This window comes from Chrysochloris asiatica, unplaced genomic scaffold, assembly GCF_000296735.1.
Source record: "Chrysochloris asiatica unplaced genomic scaffold, ChrAsi1.0 scaffold00008, whole genome shotgun sequence".
Classification (NCBI taxonomy): Eukaryota; Metazoa; Chordata; class Mammalia; order Afrosoricida; family Chrysochloridae; genus Chrysochloris; species Chrysochloris asiatica.
In genome coordinates, this window is record NW_006408526.1 from 2158825 (window position 1) to 2179008 (window position 20184).

Consider the following 20184-nt stretch of genomic DNA (forward strand, 5'->3'; position numbering starts at 1 on the left):
AAATAATGGAACAAATGAAATTTTGGAATATAACGTTAAGAATGAAGAGCAGAGGGGCACTGAATTAACGTGTATACATTTGTTATTTGCTGTTTTTAAATAATAGCTATTTGTAATCATGCTATTCACTCAAAGCATTATGGTTTTCATCTTGAAACTGATGGAACCCTTTGGCTCTTTGTTTTTATTAGTGTACAGCATGAGTGCACTGTTTACTGTACACACACTGTCATACTGTTAATAATGTAAATCATCATTTTGAATAGATTTAAAACCTGTTATCTTTTTATAAATTTGCACTGAAGTCAATAAAGCAGCTTCTTATAAGGAAACACTGAAACTTTCCTTAACAGCCTGTTAATAAAGGCATTATCTGTTGTAATCTCTCAAAAGATGCATTTCAAAGTAAGACCATAGCATTATGAGAAACAAGACTGCCCAACAAGGTTGAATTGTTTTGTGGTATATGATAAGATACTCTGTGAAAGAGTCATGTATGAAAGGAATTGCTTTTTTATGCCTCCCCTGGAATTGACTAAAGAAACTAGAGCTCTAGGTTATATTTAGACCACCAGCATGAATTATATGGCTGCCTAGGCTTGTCAGGTGTCTTAAAACTGAGTTTTCTACAGTTGAACTTCTTAATCTAGCGTTTTTAAATAGATGTTGGCATATTCGTGAACCTCATAAAATCATATGTACACTTGTTTGCATGTATGATTTTCTGATAGAGCAGGTTTGTAGCTTCACCAAACTCACACAATGTTGTTAAGTGCCGTCGAGTCAGTTCTGACCCATAGTGACCCTGTATATGGTTTCCAAGTAGCAGCTGGTGAGCTTGAACCACCGACATCACAGTTCAAACAACTTTGCAATCCACTGTGCCACACCAGGACTCCTGTTTTTCATACAGAAACACAGTCCTGTTGCTGATTTTGTTAACACTGAGTGTACTAATAGAAATGATCTTCCTTCATTGCAAGACCAAAATCAAGACAAAGGTTCAGATTTACGAATTAAATGGAGTGCAAGACTATTTTGGAGTATGGTTTGATTTGGTATTTTGGGGGGAAGGGTACTAATTGAACATTTCAGTCTGGGTGCTCAAGACGCCCCTTTCCTCTTACAAAAATTTCCAAAATAGCATTTCTGCATAACAAACTAAGATAACATTTAGAACCAAGATTAAAAGTCAGCTGAAATTTTACTTTAATTAAAGACCCATGGGACAAGAAGCTCCTTTGTTACAGTACTTTACATATGGCTCTTACAAAGTAAACTAGACATCAGGGAGTCAGTGTTTATAGTAGACTCAACTAACTGTAGCAGGTGACCAGCAAGCATGACTTCCTTTACTGGCACTAAGACGGGAATACATCTTTGCATGCACTGTGTTCTTTGGTAGATTTAATCATTCAGTGGAATTACAGAATTTGCAAATGACAAATGTAATAAAATATTTCATGTAAAATCTGAGCACAGTACTTTATCAACGTAAACTTTTTATAATCATTCCTAGTGAAAGTTTTAAATATTGCCTCAAAATATCCAAATCCTCTCTGTTCAAAATAGTAAATAAACTGAAATGGGGTACATTATGAATTGTTTAAACTTTTGTGATGTTTTCTGATTCTTGAGCATGTGAAAATCTTTTAAATGGATAGCTTTCTCTCCCCCACCCACTCCAAGTATTTCTATAAGGCATCATTTTGAAAGAGCTACCTAATACAGCTTAAATAATATATAAATGGCATCAGCAATTTTCAACTACTATTATACCATAAAACCCTTTAGACTTTGCTTTCACTATATGAAAAATATGAGCGTTGGAAGATGATTAAATCAATGGCTACATAAAGGTAAAACCCATGAGGAGAGGGTATCCATCATGACTTCAAGGACTGATGTCATACAGCATCTGGGGTCTCAGTGGCGGATTGGTTTGCTACTTCCACCCTCTGCAGTGAACTTTGACCATCAAGAGGTATGTTTCTGAAGTGGTGGTGTATTTTTATTACCAGATGCCAAAATCTCTTAAGACAGCACTTCTTAAAATCAAAAATTGTTCCCACTGTGGATCCAGGATTTAAACATTTTAATATTCTCTGGGTGTCTTGTAAAATGAGTATCATAACCATATAGTTATATAAGGGGTTATTTCACCGACACCACCCACACTGCTACGATTCTAAACTCATCTGAGAGAAATTTAAAATAAATAAAGTGACCACTTTCTCTCACAGATAGGTTCCAAAATCAGAAGACTTTCTACTTATAAAGCTGCCATTGCCAAAGTCTGTGGTGATGATGGCCCATCAAACAGTCCATTCAGACAACAGTTTGGACAGGAGTAACACATTGTGCAGGAGAACTGGCTCTCTCTGAGGATGAGGTTGATCGGTTAGAAATCTCTCTCTGTAGTTCCTCTACTTTCTTCTGAAGTTCTGCTCGTTTAGCAAGAAGTTCTTTATATCTGTTGTGAATAGGCTCCTACGAAAGCAAATAAAACAGTAAACAGCAATTCCAAACAAGACCCAGTCAAATCACTCTGGTACATCATTCTAAATGTCTCAATGTGTGTATATGTTCAGCCACAAGGACCGATCTCACACTTCAGTGGCTTAAAGGCTCTAATGAGACCAGTGATAACTTACTGGCTTTCCTAATGCTTGTGGGTCTTTCAAAGAATACTAGTATGTTCCTGGAATTGATACTTTGCCAAATAAAATAACTGAGCAACAAGGTGATTTTATAAGCCAGCGCTCTATCTGATTTTTGTCCTTTTTTGGGGGGAGATGGAATTCAAAACAATTTTAACAGTAAATATTCTGTAACATTTAAAAATGAACCAAAATTCTGCTAGGGTTTCAGCTTTCGTAAAGCTATTTGCCCAAGTTATCCAGAGGAGGGAAGAGAGGACAGTATGAAGTGCTTTGTCCCTTTGTCCAAGGTTATACAAGCCAAAGATAACCAAGTTGTTGTTAAGTACCACATATCAATTACCTGAATAATCATTTCTCTACTATGCAATTATAACTTAACAACCAGACAGGCAAGTTTTGAAATAAATAGTTAAATGTTCTATGTGATGTAAAGGGAAAACCTAATAAAATTGCACACAACAAAACTCTCATGTACCTGTGGTTTCATCCGGGGATTCCATCTTATGTAATATCCCACCCAGAGCTCTAGGTGGCGCATGCTGGCTACAGGATAAAGGACATGATTAGAGTAGCTCCCATAGAGAGGATTAGTGAAGTCTTCTTGCTGGCTATTTATGTAAGACCACAATGACACAGTCCTTTTGAGAAGATTCTGTAATAAGAAAAAATAGGTAAAGATTCTTCACCACAAATTTCAGAAACCTAACATACATTAAATTTCGAGCGGTAATTTGTGATGGTTAAGATCTCTTTAGAGGGAAGGAAGGAACTTGGGTACTTCAGTGATATTAAGTACTGTCAGGTCAGTGCCCACTCATAGCAACCCTGTATAAGGTTTCCAAAGAGCAGCTGGGAAGTATAAATTCAGCAATTCCACTGACATATTGTCAGGAGGGTACTGTCGCCAGAGAAGGATATCCTGTTTGGTTAAGTGGAGGGTCAGAGAAAAAGAGAAAGACCTCCAGCGAGATGGATTGGCAAAGTGGCAGCATTAATGGGCTCCAGTGTGGCAACAATAGTGAGGTTGGCCCAGGAGCAGACAGTGTTTTGTTCTGCTGTGTATAAGGTTGCTATGAGTCGGTATCAACTCGATGGCACCTAACAACAACAACAACTGATAGGTAGGTATCATGCCCAAGAAAATTGAAATCATTCCCATAAAACCTTTATACCCAAATTGGACACTTGTACACAAACACTTAAGGGAGATGGAGGGGAAGGGCCAGGGTTCATCTTTCACCTCTTTTCCTCTCTGCTGTTCACTGTTACATAGGAATGTTCCAAATAAACAACTGTACAGGTGGTCCAAAATGGTGATGAGGAAATATTCATTGAATTCAAATGCTGTAGGAAACTGCAAATTGAATATCACAAACAAAATTAAGTCATCTTTTTTGAAGTATATTCATTACTGTGCATGGATAGATTCTTTGTAGCAGTTTTTAAAATTAAAGATTCAAATATATATATACACTTCTAAAGCATTACTGGAGTCCTGGGGGGGGCACTGAAGGATAAGCACTGAACTGCTAGCCGCAGGGTCAGCAGTTCAAACCTACCAGCAGCTCCTTGGAAACTAGAATCGCTATGAGTTGGGAGCTACTCTATAGCACTTAACAACAACAAAGCATTACTACATTCTTTGATTTCCTTTTGAGAATCACTGTGGTTGGTAGGTTTTGTGTCAGCTTGACTGGGCCAGGATTCTCAGTGATTTGGCAGTTGAGATGGAGCTATCCCCCATGATGTGATTTGATGTGATAAACCAGTAAGAAGATAAAGGATAGGATACACCACCTTGAATCCCACCACCACCACCCTAATCTGATTTATGGGACAGTCTCAAGAGTGTGGCATGCAATACCTTTTTATTTTTATTTTCCTTACAGGAGATAAAAGGAGAGAGATTTGGGCAGAGAAGGCGGGACCTACTACCACCAAGACAGAAGAGCCAGGAGTGGAGTATTGTCTTTGGACCTGAGGTCCCTGCACTATGAAGCTCCTAGATCCAGGGGAAGATGGATGCCAAGATGGATGGAGATGTCCAAGTAATACAGGGCTTACATATGATGAAAGAAGACAAGGGCCTTTCCCCAGAGCTCACAGAAAGAGAAAGCCTTCCTCAAGAGCCAGCATTCTGAATTTGAACTTCTAGCCTCGTAAACTGTGAAAGAATAAATTTCCGGTTGTTAAAGCCATCCACTTGGGGTATTTCTTTTACAGCAGCATTAAATAATGAAAACAATCACTTTACCATTTTTCTGAAATAATTTCTTCCCAAAATCTTTTTACATGCAATCTGGCCAAGCTGTTAGCCCTAAATTTTCAGGCTGCTGACTTTGAACTTTTAAGCAATTCTGGTCTTTTGCTGTTTAAACTGATTATAACTAATATAAATATTTCTTTACATTTCTAGCAACATGTTTGTTTTCAGGAATTACACACAAAAATATCAATAATATCACCAAGAAATATTAGCAATGCACTAAATACTTGAAGTAAATGTACAAATAATTTACAAATCATGTTACTTGTCCTTTCAAGGAACATCCAGCCACGCTGCAGAACATTATCATTTAGTATACTGGAAGCAAGTTTCTAACAGAAAGTAAAGTCTTCCTCTCAAGGTTTTACTGACTATCTTAATTTTATACAATTTGGGGGGAACTAATCAAAGGACAGAGTTTTTGGTGTGGTGCTATAGGGATAAGCACTGAGCTATTAACCAAAACGTCAACAGTTCAAACCCACCAGCCACTCCTTGGAAAGTATACAGAGTTTCTATGAGCTGGAACCTATTTGACATCCCTTAACAACAATAATCAAAGAAAGGACTACAGACACTAGAAAGGTAAGCGGTTTAATTTAACCTACCCTTTATGGTGTAGTGGGTTAAGCATTGGGCTACTGACTGCAAGGTTATAACTAACGGCAGTTTAAACCCACCTCCAAAGGATAAAGATGAGTCTGCCTGCTTCAGGAAAGATTTAGTCTCTAAAGCCCCATGGAGCAGGTCTACTCTGTCCTAAAGGGTTGCTCTGAGTTGGAATCAACTTATGGCAGTGGGGTTTGGTTTTGATTGTTGGTATCCATCTAACATCTCAAAATTATTTGGACGCTTCTACATAAGACTGGAGCAATTACAGAGCTATGATACGGAATTCCACCAATTACTGGATTTCACACTGGGGAAATAAATATTGCTTTCAAAGTTTTATTAGAAACATTCTTATCAAAAGTGGTAGAAAATAACATGAACTGTGCTAAAGGGAGAGAGCTGAAAGTAATTTTGTCAGTACGGTTCCTAAATTTAGAAAACTATAGTAGTATGAAGTGGCAAATTTCTCCCCTCAAACAAGCAAACAAACAAAAATAGCAATTATGCCTTGAATAGTATTTTTGTGTCTGTGATACTAAATGAAGTGGTCAAGCACATGTCTTGTAAAAAAAAAAATCAGAAAACTTATTAAATTATGTTGTTGTTGTTGTTAAGTGCCGTGGAGTCGGTTCCGACTCATAGCGACCCTGCACAGGGTTTCCGAGGCTGTAAATCTTTACGGAAGCAGAACGCCTCATGCTTTCTCCCACAGAACCGCTGGTAGTTTCGAACTGCTGACCTTACAGTTCACAGCCCGATTCGTAACCACTATGCTACCAGAGTTCCTTATGGTCATTTAAAAATAAATTTCATCTCCTGTATTTGTTACACTTAATTTTATTAGCCAAATATGAATGCATCTTGACTCATTTGAAATAGCAACACAAAGGAGCTAAGCCTGTGATTAGCTTTTCATCTTTCTTCTTGGTAAAACTATTAGTTCAGTTATGAGAAGACAGCTTAATTAGTCAGAGTTTCCTCAAAATGAAACTCAAATAGCCAAGGATGGATTAACTGCTGCTGTTGCCTTTATTTTTAAAAGCCAGAGGAGACGAGTGCTCTCTTCCCCTGCATGTTTAAAATCTGAAAGGCCCTTAATCACCTACTTCCTATTCCCAAGAGTGACAGGATCAGGATGATGTAGAGGTAGGAGACGTACACAATCTACTTACAGCACAGTGGGTCCCACTAGGCCAATGGGTTACGTACGTGTGCACTCACAATGAATTACTTATAAAGCTCATTATATACCTAATATGTTGTATCTGGTAGAAGGAGCTCTGGTAGCATAGGGGTTACGAATCAGGCTGTTAACCTCAAGGTTGACAGTAAGAAACTACCAGCCGCTCCACAGGAGAAAGACGAGGCTTTCTGCTTCCGTAAAGTTGTGCAGCCTCGGAAACCCTGTGCAGGGTCACTATGAGTTGGAATCCACTCTGTGGTACTTAACAACAATGTTCTATCTGGAGTCCTGGTATGGTACTGTGGGTTAGTGCTCTGAACTGCAAAGTTGGTTTGAACCACAAGGTCGGTGGTTCAAGCTCACCAGCTGCTCCTCAGAAACCCTATACAGGCTCACAACCAACTTGACTGCACTTCACAACAAATGTACTCTGTGGAGCCCTGGGGTACAGTGCAGTAAGTGTTGGGCTGCTAACCACAAGGTCAGTGATTCACACCCACCAGATGCTCTATGGGAGAAAGATGAGACTGTATTCCTGTACAGATTTACAGTGTTGGCTCAGTTCTTTAGAGTCACTAAGAATCGAACTGTCAGTGGATTTTCAGTATGTTTTACATTCTAAAAGAAAGTATACAGAGAAACATTAACAAGATGTCAAAAATGGAGATTATCCACTCTAAGGTATCAGACATTCTACCAAAAACAGAATACTTCAACCGATTATTATTTACCTAGCATATATCTCCGAAACATATTGTCCACTTAGTACAATCTCACTATGTAGTTTAATTATGAAGTCCTGGTATGGCACTGTAGGATAAGCACTGGGACGCAAGGTAAGTTTGAACCGTAAGGTTGGCGGTTCACACCCACAATCACTCCTCTGAAACCCTATACAGGGTTGCTATGAGTTGGAAATGACTTGGCGCTTACCAACAACAGTTTAATTAAGGAATCCTGATGTGGTGCTGTAGGATAAGCACTCAACCACAAGGTTGGTTTGAACCACAGGGCGCAACAAGGTTCAAACACATCACCCACTCCTTGCAGGGTCGCTGAGTAGGGACCAACTCAACAGCACTTAACAACAACCCTAAATAATAAGTGATGTTAGATATTGTGTGCTGTTGAGTCGATTCTGACTTACCGTAACTCATGTGACAGAGAAAAACTGCTCCCCAAAGTTGACATCTTTACCAGAACAGATCACCAGGTCTCTGCCCTCATGGGTTTACTGGTGGGTTCAGACTACAAGGGTTTAACCAATGCACCCTGTTTTAGATACACAGCACACAAAGTTTACAAAACTGCTAAAGAAGAAATATACTTGTCATTCACTCTTTCACGCAGATGAGTATGGTGAGGAACGTGATTTTGTTTTTTCCTCATAAACACCAGAACTAATATAGCCAATGTATGAGCAAATGTACAACTCTGTTCAAAGTATTCCTTCGAGAATACAGTGTAATTTACCACCAATGACACCAGTGTTTGAAAGAAATTTCCTAGTCTTTTGATGGCAAATATGAATCTTGCCAATACCCAAATGTATTTAAACCAAATATGGTAAGGGTCAAAGGTGGGTCTTAGTGTTTTGGACCAAAAAATAAGGATCAATAGAGACTTAGGTAGTTGATATACTGGCTCAAAGGCAACGTGAAAGGAAAAACAACAAACCATCTCTAAGAAATTGTTGTTAAGTGCCTTCCAGTTGGTACCAACTCATTGCAACCCTGTATAGGGTTTACAAGGAGCGGCTGGTGAATTTGAACCTCTGACCTTGTGGTTCAAACGGACTTTGTGATCCATGCATTATCCCACAGTGCCACACCACTCATAAGCACTATTAAACCTAGTGTGTAGCAATTCCCCCTATCCCATGCCTGCCTCCCCCTAGGACCTAATTTCTAGAATAAAAAAATGAATTGTATTCATCTTTCCATCACATTTGTTAAAATACCAGCCTCAACATATCACAGTAGCTACCATATCATGTATTTTAAGGATAACTAGTGAGTTTTTTGGGTTTGTTTTTTTATGAAATTAATAGTTATTTACTGAAGCTAAAATATGGCTGTAAGGCCATGCAGAGTCAGCAAATACCCTACACTTTACAGTCACGGGGCAGTCTAAAAAGATGTCAGACTCCCAGTTGTTTGAAATATAGTAAAATTTGGCTACATAATTAATTTACAAATCAATGATTTTGCAATACAATGAACTGCATCCAAATTCTGAATTTAAGCTGGATTTTCTTGAGTAAAGTCATATTTTCAGAATACCAACCCTTTGGTCACATAATAAACTAGGTTATTTTTCAATGTACTATGATATCTTTCCAAAAGATAGTATCAATTCTCTTCCATTCACAGTTCAAGTATATTAGTTGTTTTTCACCAGCTGCTACTAAGCAGATTTAGGCTCATGGCAACCCCATGCATCAGAATAAAACTATTCCATAGTGTTTTCAATGGCTGATATTTTGGAAGTAGACCTCTCGGCCTTTCTTTCAAAATATCTCTGAATGAACTTGAACCTTTAACCTTTCGATTAGCAACATTAGCCATTAGCCATTTGAGCCACCCAGGGATTCAGAAAATTATTTAAAAAAAAAAAAAAAAAAAAAAAAAAAAAAAAAATATATATATATATTCCAAACTCATACCTTAGAGTCAATTTTGGCTCATTTGGTGGTGGTGGTGACTATGTGCCATGGAGTCGGTTCTGACCCATAGTGACCCTGTACAGGGTTTCCGAGGTTGTAAATCTTTACGGGAGCAGAAAGCCTCATCTTTTTCCTGCGGAACAGCTGGTAGTTTCGAACTGCTGACCTTGCAGTTTGTAACCACTATGCTACCAGAGCTCCTTCAGTGCCGTCAAATCGGTTCCAACTCATAGCAACCCTGTGTAGGGTTTCCGAGGACTACCTGGTGAATTTGAACTGCCAACCTTGCGATCCAGTGCTTATCCTACAATGCCACACCAGGTCTCCACAGCAACCTCCTATGTCGGATTTCTAAGACTGTATCTTTATGGAAGTAGACAGCCTCATCTTTCTCCCACAGAGCAACAAGTGGATTTGAACAGCTGACTTTAACGTTAGCAGCCCAACAAAAACCAAACAGCTATTCTCACATCTTCATTTTATGTGTCAGCTTGACTAAGCATTAGTGCTCAGTTTCCGTGCTCACATGGTTACATGTGACTGACTCAGTTGTTTGTAATGAATGACTGTTATTGTTGTTAAGTGCTGTCGAGTCAATCCTGACCCACAGTGACCCTGTACAGGGTTTCCAAGGAGCAGCTGGTGAATTTGAACCGCCAACCTTGCTTTGCAGTTCAAACCAACCTTTCAGTCAAATGTTTACCCTAAAGCACCACACCAGGACTCCAGATTATCCACATAAATGTGAGTAGATCTCATCAGCATAATACTTGAAAGTAAAATAAGGAATTTCCCAAGGGAGTATTCTACCTCCAGACGATAAACAGATATCTTGTCAGAATTTCTCTCAATCCTGACTAAATGATGTACCAATCTTGGGATACAAAAATTTCATAATCTCCAGCCTATCGTGTGACCTACATATTTCAGACTAGCCAGTACCCAAAATCTCATGAACCAACTCCTCAAAAAGTATATACACATGCACATACATATATGTATGTTATTGTTGTTAAGTACCATGGAGTCGGTTCTGACTCATAGTGACCCTACAAAGGGTTTCTGAGGCTGCAAATCTTTACGGGAGCAGAAAGCATCATCTTTCTCCCACAGAACAGCTGGTAATTTCGAACTGCTGACCTTAAAGTTAGCACCCTGATTCGTAACCACAACGCTACCAGAGCTCCTTGTTGTTGTTGTTGTTGTTAAGTGCCATCGAGTCGGGTCCGACCCATAGCGACCCTGTACAGGGTTTCCGAGGGTGTAAATCTTTACGGGAGTAGAAAGCCTCATCTTTCTCCCGCGGAGCAGCTGGTAGTTTCGAACCGCTGACCTTAAGGTTCGCAGCCCGATTCGTAACCACTACGCTACCAGAGCTCCTTACAGTGTCAAAAACTTTATTATTATAGGGTCACTATGAATCCGATTTGACCTACATATTTTAGACCTACAATATGTTTTTGTTGTTAAGAGACTCAACAGCATATATAACAGCATATATATACGCACACATGCATATATGTATACATACAATTTACACACACACATGCATATATGTATATATTTTTGAGGAGTTAGTTCATAATAATAAAATTGTATGTATGTATACCTATATGTGGAGTCCTGGTGTGGCGCTGTGGGTTAATACACCAGACTGCAAAGCCATTTGAACTACAAGGTCGGCAGTTCAAGCTCACCAACCACTCACTGGAAACCCTATACAGGGTCGCTATGGGCCGGAACCGACTCGATTGGATTTCACAACACAACAACAATACATATATGTATGTGTGTGTGTATATATTTTTTGAAGAGTTGGTTCATAATAATAAAATTGTGTAAATGTATACATTTATGTATGTGCGTGTATATACATGCTGTTATATATGCTGTTGAGTCTCTTAACAACAAAAACATATTGTAAGTCTAAAACATGTAGGTCAGATCGGATTCAGTGACCCTGTAATAATATTGTTTTTGAGGCTGTAAATCTTTGCAAGAGCGGAAACCACATATTTCTCCCTCAGAGCTGCTGGTGAGCTCAAACCAGAGATCTTGGGTTCACAGTCCAGGGCTTATCCTACAGATCTACCATGTTCCCTGTACATACATACAAACATATATACTACCTATACACACCGCACACATTTAAGGACCCTGACACTAGTACTGTAAGATAAGTACTGACCTAGTACCCACAAAGGTCAGCAGCTAAAACCTATCAGCTGCTCTTGGAAAGCCTATACATGGTCATTAGGAGCTACAACCAACTCAATGGCATACAACAAAAACAACAAATATATAAGAAGCTCTGGTGGCATATATATAGTCAAGGAGTTGTGGAATGATATCAAGAATATCATAAAGGAATTTTTAAAAAGGTCATTAAGAAGATTTTAAAAAAAAGGAAAAGATCAAAATGGGTATCCGAGGAGACTCTGACACTTGCTCTCCAGTGTAGAGATGTAAAAGCAAATGGAAGGAATGAGAAAGTAAAAGAGTTGCAAAGAAATATTCAAAGGGCAGCTTGAGAAGAAAAAATATTATAATGAAATGTGCAAAGACCTGTAATTGTGGTTGTTAGACATCATCAAGTTGACATGACTCATAGTGACCCTATACACAACAGAACAAAACAGTGCTTGGTCCTGGGCCAGCTTCACAATCGTTGCTACACTTGAGCCCATTGATGCTGCCACAGTGCCAATCCATCTCATTGAGGACCTTCCTAAGAATCCTAAGAACAAGAACTGAATCTGTTATATACGTGTTATTGTTGCTATCAAGTGCTGAGTTGGCTCTAACCCATAATGACACTGTAAGGGGTTTAGCTGGAGCAGGTGGTGAGCGTGAACCACTGACCTTGTGGTTCAAGTCGACTTTGCAATACAGTGAATTAACCTACTGCGTCACACCAGGATTCTGTTACTACCTACTTTATCCTAACTTCCATCTAAAAGATACATTTTCCCCCAGAATAATGAAATCCTTACAACAGGATTTTTTTACTTGATTTACCTTGGCTATTTGTTCACTTGTTTACCACTTTCACATCATACGGATGAGCTTCTTGGTGAATACACTGCTACTATTTAATACCAATTGTTCAAAAGCAAAGGAGGAAATCTCTCAGGGACTATTATCAATGCCACTCACACTGAAATACTAGTAAAATCAAATTATCAAATGTTTGTTCAAAAGATCGGTGGTTCTGAATCAGCAACTACAGGAGAAAAGATCTGTCAGTGTGCTCTTATAAAGATTACAGCTTGGAGACATGGGCAAGATGGTAGAGCACTTGAGTTGACCTCTGCAATGAAGACATGGGAGACAGAGTGATCTTGGAACTCTAAGCCTCAGAGGACAGGACAGAAAGGTGGACTGAGTGCCAACTAGAAGAGGAAGCTGAACAGCAACAATGAGAGAGAAGAAAAACAGGTGGATTGTACGTTGGTGTGGTACAGCCGCCTTGAGCTATTTGCAAGCAGCTATAGATACAGTGACCTACAGGCACAGGATACAGCTGGAGATTGACAGAAAGAGGGTGCAATTCTCCCCTGTCTCATGCTCCCCTGGTAGCTGGGAGCATGGCCAGTCCTAGCCCTCACCAACCCAACAGTCAGTGACACCCCCTCCTTCACACCCCTGCTCTGCCTGGGGTTAGGCACCTGGCACAATACTCCTGCTTCTGGAGGCATATGAACCTGCTCTGAACTGCATACACTAAACAGGGAACTAACTGTGTTCACACTTCTGGTCTCTCCCATATTCCCCAGGAGACAGGTAGTAAGTGCCTGATCACATATCCATATACAGTAATCAGTTAAATATACATATGACAACACAATCTTTCTCAGAACACAGATAATTTCAGTTTACACAAAGAACCAAAACAGAGTTCATCAAATAAGTGACCAAAATACAGAGCCAGAAAATCTAACACCATAAATAATACTGGAGCTCTTCCCGTAAGCGGCCCGAGGTAATCTCACAAAATGGTTCGCTACTCACTTGACCCAGAAAACCCCACAAAATCATGCAAATCCAGAGGTTCAAATCTCCGGGTCCATTTTAAGAACACCCGTGAGACTGCCCAGGCCATCAAGGGTATGCATATCCGGAAAGCCACCAAGTATCTTAAAGATGTCACTTTGCAGAAGCAATGTGTACCATTCCGACGTTACAATGGTGGCGTTGGTAGGTGTGCCCAGGCCAAACAGTGGGGTTGGACACAGGGTCGGTGGCCCAAAAAGAGCGCTGAATTTTTGCTGCACATGCTTAAATATGCAGAGAGCAATGCTGAACTTAAGGGTTTAGATGTGGATTCTCTGGTCATTGAGCATATCCAGGTCAACAAAGCTCCCAAGATGCGTCGCCGAACTTACAGAGCTCACGGTCGGATCAACCGCTACATGAGCTCCCCCTGCCATATTGAGATGATCCTCACTGAAAAGGAACAAATTGTTCCTAAACCAGAAGAGGAGGTTGCCCAGAAGAAAAAGATATCTCAGAAGAAACTGAAGAAACAAAAACTTATGGCTCGGGAGTAAATTTAACTTAAAATAAAATGCACATAAAAGTAAAAAAAAAATAATAATACTGGAATTTTCTGACAGGGAATTTTAAAGAATGCAAATTAGGCAATTTCAATGGATTATGAGATAGATTGAGAAAACTATAGCTGAAATCAAGGAAAACACACAAAACTATGAAAAAAATTCAGTAAACAAACTGTGACAAAATAGCTGCAAAAAATTGGAGCCATACAAAAATAGCAATTAGAAAGCCAGAAAATTAATAGTAAAACTACAGAAACAGAAAATACACTGAGAGAGCAAAGAAATACTATTGAATCAATGGAAAGCCAAATTACTGAGTTTGAAAAAACATCTCTCAATATCTATCTGCTAGAGGAACAATCAGAAAAAAAAAGAACAAAAAAAATTCAAAGAAAGCCTAACATTTATGTAGGACACTATCAAGAGGAATAACTTGCCTGTGATAGGAATACCAGAACAGAAAAAAAAAAAAAAAACCATAGAGAATATTGTGCAAGAGTAGTTGGAAGAAAACTTCCTTAACATCGAGAAAGATGAGAAGTCACTCAAGAAGCTAAAGAACTTCAAGTAGGATAAGCCCAAAAGAAAAACACCAAAACATGTTATAATCAAACTTTTCAAAACCAAATACAAGGAAAGAATCCTGAGAGCAGTTCAGGAAAAACAAAAAGTTATCTATAAAGGAGAACTAATAAAACTAAACTCTGATTTCTTAGCAGAAACCATATAGCAAGAAGACAATGGAATAGCATATATAACACTAAACCAAACTGCCAACCAAGAATTATACATTCAGAAAAACATTCTATCAAATTTGATGGTGAAATTAGGTCATTATCAGATAAACAGAAATTAAAAGAATTTCTAAAAATCAGACCAACTTTACAAAAAATACTAAAGGTAGTTCTTTGGACAGAGAACCAACAACAGCAGACAACAAACCTGAAACTAACATACATAACGGTATCACCTAGACTCAATCAGATATGTTGTTGTGTGCCTCCGGTTCCAACTCATTGCAATCCTATATACAGTTTATGAGAGTGGCTGGTGAGTTTGAGCAGCTAAAATCTAAGAGTAGTGGGGTTAGAAGTTCAGTGCTTATTTACAGCACCAGACCAGGATCCCAACCCAGATGTATACAAAGTAAAACAGACCTATAAGACTGAAAATGTTGTTGTTAAGTGCTGTTAAGTCGATTCAAACCCATAGCGACCCAGGAGCAACTGGTGAGCTTGAACTGCTGACCTTGCAGTTCAAACGACTTTGCAGTCTGGAACATTAATCCACCAGATAAACAGTTGTAACAACAACAAAAAATTATAAAGTAATAAAAACAGGAATAACAGAGTTACAGAACTTTCAAATGAAGAGGAAATCAATCAAATTTTCAAGAAAAAAATAAGCCTAATTTGCAAGCCTAAAAATGAAATCAAGCTTTACGCCTAATCTTAGCCCAACTTGTACCCTTTACACTAACCCTAGTCCTAACCATAACCCTAAAAATAAATGAACTCCTACGCCTAGCCCGGACCTAGTCATAACCCATCCCCCTACCCTCAGTCCACTCCTACCTACCCATCCACCTCCCCCCCCCCCGGGAAAAAAGATTACAGTTTAGCAACTCTCTCCTAGGGTTGCTACAGTAGAAATCGACTGTATAGCATACAAAACCAACAAATGAGTTCATAATTTACTAATAAATAATACTCCTATCACCTGAATGCATTATAAGAATTTCTGTTTTATGGGAAATATAAAGACCAAGTCTTTCAACTCTAACTGGAAAGTCTGAAGGAAGGAGATATATATTTGTAAGAGTGAATGTCACAGAGAAGTTACCTGTCTTGTCATTTGCCAGACACAGTCAATAAACTGAAGAAAAACAGGCGATCTGTCTGGATCTGCATGGTTCTTATCTCCATGGCCAACTCTCTAAAAACAAAGAGTGAAATATTATTATATGAGCTTGGTAGAGATTTTTGGCTTTTGTTTTTTTTTCCTTTTGAATAAAAATAATTATATTTTCCAATAAAAGTAATATTCTCTCAAAATAAAATATTTAAAAATCTTTCTAAAGCTTTGCTAATAAGTAAAAAAATCACACATACTCCTACCTAGCAGAAATTTCTATGAACAGTTTGATATAGAAATTGCTAGATTTTGTTCTGGCATATGATGCCTGTAAAAGGAATTACCAGTTAGATTAATAAATGAAACACAGATCCTAAGTGGCTGAAAACAGAGGAGAGGAGCAGTCAGACCTCAGAGCCCAGATTTTTGTCCTGAAGATTTTCTTTTCCTCTGATAAATAATGTTTACTGGTACAAGGGCCTCAAGAAGCACCCCTTTCCTTTAAAGCAGCAAAACCTATAAAAGTCAGGAACTACGTAAGGCAAAATCTGTCAGAGAAGAAAAATTCAAATATTTTCAACGAAAACAAAAAATAGAAGAGTAGTAAGACTTCACCCTGTCAAACATGGACAATTTTCAAGACTTGGAAAAGCCAGGTGGTTCTTTTGAGTTCCGCCTTTCACGGGCTTCACTGTACCTTGCCAAGTGCATGGAGACCTCACCTCATCTTAGTTCTAAGTTCTAGTCTGTCACTATTAGGAGGCACAAATCTTTCAAAATTCCTTGACAACTGCCCTCTTTAACATTTAAATACAAATGTACTATGACCCACTTTCTCAGTTCTGTCCTACTCTGAAGACTTCTACTGCAGATGACTGAAACAAGGAATGCCTTCTCAGTCCCAAGAGGCCAACTTCTTAGCCTAAAGCAGTGAAAGTGTAGTCCATGGACTTCTGTGGGCTCCAAGTCAAAACTATTTCCAAAATAATGCTACTACGTTATTTGCACTGATAGTGAAAACCTGATACAGGATAAAACTTTTGTGGTCTTAGCATAATCGTGCAAGCCAACAGCATCAAATTACAATATGTCACTATATTTTTGTCCTGCCATGCATTTGCAGTTGGAAACAAAGAGAGAAAAATCTTGTTTTTCTAAACCAGTTTCCTAAATGAAGCAGTAAACTTTATGGTAGTTACTTTGGACACCTGAGTATACATTTTTAAAGTATCTTTTGTGACAACTGAAATAGGTGGCATCTTAAGGAAAAGTAACTTTTTTCAAGCAGTAACAATTTTACTTGAAAACAAACAATATGTGGATGAGCAATGTTCTCAAGACTTGAATATCTGGCTTTTTTTTTTTTTTTTTAATAAAGTCAATCTATCACTTAATGGAAAACTATCCACAGTTGTTAGGTACCATCAATTCCATCCTGCCCAGTCCTCTGCCATCCTCACAATATTTACCATGTCTGCACCCATTTCATTTGTGGCTAATGATAAAGTTCAAGCTTCTCAATGAAAATCAGATTTTTGGAGAACTTCTGTCTGTTACTAAGAGCTTGACAATACTTAGATGTTTCTGGCAAAAATCATTAACAAAAGTGACATTTTGTGAAAAAATAAAAACTCTTTGTTGGTTACCATGGGTGGGAAGAGGACAGCAGAGCACAGGTTAGAGGATAGACACACCACAGTTCAGGTGCTGAGGAGGGCAATGTACAAGGAAGAGGCAGGCAACACACAACAAGCAGGAGGAGGATAGAAGAACAAGGTAGACTGGGGAATGCTTAGGTAGGCATGCATAGGCTAAATAGGACAGAGGTAAATAGTGATGTATGCTCAACCTTGAACAACAGGACTCTATGATACAGGGATTGAGACATAGTCTAAGTGGGTAAAAGTGGGAAAATAATGTTAAGATGATTGACTGTCTTATGGATATTGATTTCCCTTGCCAGCTACTGTAAAACAGACACTTGAGTGGGACAGAAAGAAATATCAGGAAACATGATTACATACTCTGCCTATAATTGACTGGAATACCCAAAAGGGGTTCTAGAACTTGACCAGTGAAATAGGCTTCTTGTGGAGCCTTTGCAGTGCATAGGACCTTAGGTGAAATCCTGAGCCCCATCCAGAACCTTTGAGGTAGGACATTTCCACTTGAAAGATATGCAGACCAGCCCAGTTCAAGTGGCTAGAGGAATAGAATATACCTCCTGAAAGAAAGACTAGCAGTAAAAAACAAAAAGGGCAGTCTGTTTGGCTATTACAAGAAAAAGCAAACTGCTCAGGGAGCCATCAAGGTAAGCAATCAAGTCCCTTCAGGGCAACCCCCCTCTAAGACTGAAACTCAAAGGGAACAACACATGAGCAGGCATGTTAAGCTCACTGGTGAGCACACTGGCCTACTGGTGAGTGGAAGTGGGAGTAGAAGAAAATCATTAAGGAAGATATGAGCCAAGTTCGACCACAGAGAAGAGGAAGGGCTGGTTGGTCTGATGTTTGGGGAGACTTGGGAGCTCCTAAGCCCATGGACATTGACCTAACTATGGTGGGCTAGAACTGAGAGTGAAGTTGTTCAGCTGATATGAAGTGGGGGGAAGATGCACAAGAACTTGCAGACAGTACACATTTGACCTAGCTTCAATGGCTTGATGACCAGAACTAGACTAGCAGAAGACAAAGAAATTTGATAAAGGAAGTATCAAGAGAGAAGAACATGAGCAGAACATGGGACCCTAACCAGAGAAGCAGCGACACCAGAGATGGAGGCAGAGGTGATGGCAAGGAGAGATAGCACAGGTGAGGACTCTAGACTCATGGAAAGAGAAAGGCTGTGTGTTGGTGGCCAGGAGGTTGACTTGCAGAATGTGCCCTTTGGCTGTTTTAATGATTATGTATTCCAGTGTGTTTTTGAGTACATCAAAAAAAAAAAAAAAAAAACAAGGAATAAAAGTAAATACTGTTAAATGATGATGAATACAGTGGACTTTAATCATTGCAACAAAAGAAAATAAAATAGGATGAGTGCAAAACTGATGTTCTCTCTTTTAAACCATCACTCAAGTCACAATAAAAGCTTTTAAAAAAAAGTGACTTTATGATATTGTAAAATGACATGCATCAACACCTGGAAGATCTGTAAAACTCAAGGAACCAGTATTTTCCAAATGACCAATATAATATACAATGCAACAAAATTATGCATGGATAAAAAAAAAAACTTTTCAAATTCCAAGACAAAACCAATGGAATTTAGTAAACAATGCAAAAACAATTCACCGATTTGGTGGTTTTGGTTTTGGAGTCTACATTGCAACTAACCTTTAAGAAACTTGCCTGGTTTGGTGTCATGAAACAAAACAAAATATCCTCAGTTATCTGTAAACGCTATTAAGTAAAATAGTTTTCCCTTTCCACCTACAGTTCTGTGTAGAATTTTTTATACAGAGTAACTTCCGAAAGCTGGAGCCTGTGTGAGATGGAAAGATCAACTATTTTCCACTAAACTGAGCAATACAAATGTAGTAAGACTGCACTGTTAGAGGTGGAAACCTGAAAAAGCAAGGCCATCCCAGCTAATTCCAGTACTCAAAGATTTCACTGTACTTCAATCAACAGCACATACCACAACAGATTAAGTGCAAAAGTAGATATGAACATTACATTGTCTTCATTAAAGATGTGTGCAAGAATGTAAAACAATGCCACTTTTTCATTAAACTTTATTTTGTTTTAGAAAAAATAGACAATTTTCATAAAAATGCTATATGTATTAATATAAGAGGGGTTTCAAACAGTTCATAGAAATGGAATTCAAAGATAATGGAATTTTTCCATTAACTTTTTGATTCCCCCTTGGATATTGTGTATTGTGCTTTTTTTTTTTTTTAAGTTAATAAATATTTTCAATTTCTTTCATTTAATTTCTAATATGAACAGGATTAATAGGTATACCCTACATAAACAAAGTTCTTAGGATCATCATCAACAAAAAAGGTAAAGAATCATTGTTCTGCATTAATCATGTGAACATACTCCATCCAGACACCTAACAGTTCATTTCCAAACAGCAGATCAACTTTAAATGACTATACCTTCTAGTTATTTATAATATTGCTTGCTGGCATACCCTGGTAACCAGTTACATACTAAAAGTTAACATGAGAGACAATGCCTGGGTAAACATCTTTCAGGAAGTTTTTCAGTCATTCTTGGAAAAGGTTTCCCCAGAAACCGAGACCTAATTAGCGCAGAGATCTCTATGTAACTGTGTAAACCCACCCTCCCCAAATGTACTCTCACCATGCTCATTCCCATCCCTGTTCCTCCTGCCTAGGAACAAGAACTCCCTAAATTCTGTGACAACAACTA

The 20184-nt window shown here is 38.6% G+C and overlaps 2 protein-coding genes across 3 annotated transcripts in view; one reads left to right on the plus strand and one right to left on the minus strand.

The window, feature by feature from the left end:
* Positions 1–1984: 1984 nt before the first annotated feature.
* MTMR2 (myotubularin related protein 2) overlaps positions 1985–20184 on the minus strand; it is a 100277-nt gene continuing 82077 nt past the window's right edge. Inside the window, exons 13-16 of one of the 2 annotated variants that reach the window (XM_006833750.1) lie at positions 15791–15883; positions 3904–4017; positions 3139–3315; positions 1985–2490 (exon numbers count right to left, since the gene is read on the minus strand). In XM_006833750.1, the coding sequence (XP_006833813.1) occupies positions 2329–2490; positions 3139–3315; positions 3904–4017; positions 15791–15883 (546 nt within the window). In that variant the 3' untranslated portion in view covers positions 1985–2328. The remainder of the gene's footprint in view (positions 2491–3138; positions 3316–3903; positions 4018–15790; positions 15884–20184) is intronic. The other variant, XM_006833749.1, reaches the window with a different exon arrangement.
* On the plus strand, positions 13356–13974 carry LOC102842538 (60S ribosomal protein L17-like). The gene has a single exon (XM_006833748.1). The coding sequence runs from the start codon at positions 13385–13387 to the stop codon at positions 13937–13939; it is 555 nt and encodes a 184-aa protein (XP_006833811.1). The 5' UTR covers positions 13356–13384; the 3' UTR covers positions 13940–13974.

Excerpts from the sequence above, each read along its gene's own strand:
- LOC102842538 (XM_006833748.1), top strand. The coding sequence starts at position 13,385 with ATGGTTCGCTACTCACTTGACCCAGAAAACCCCACAAAATCATGCAAA.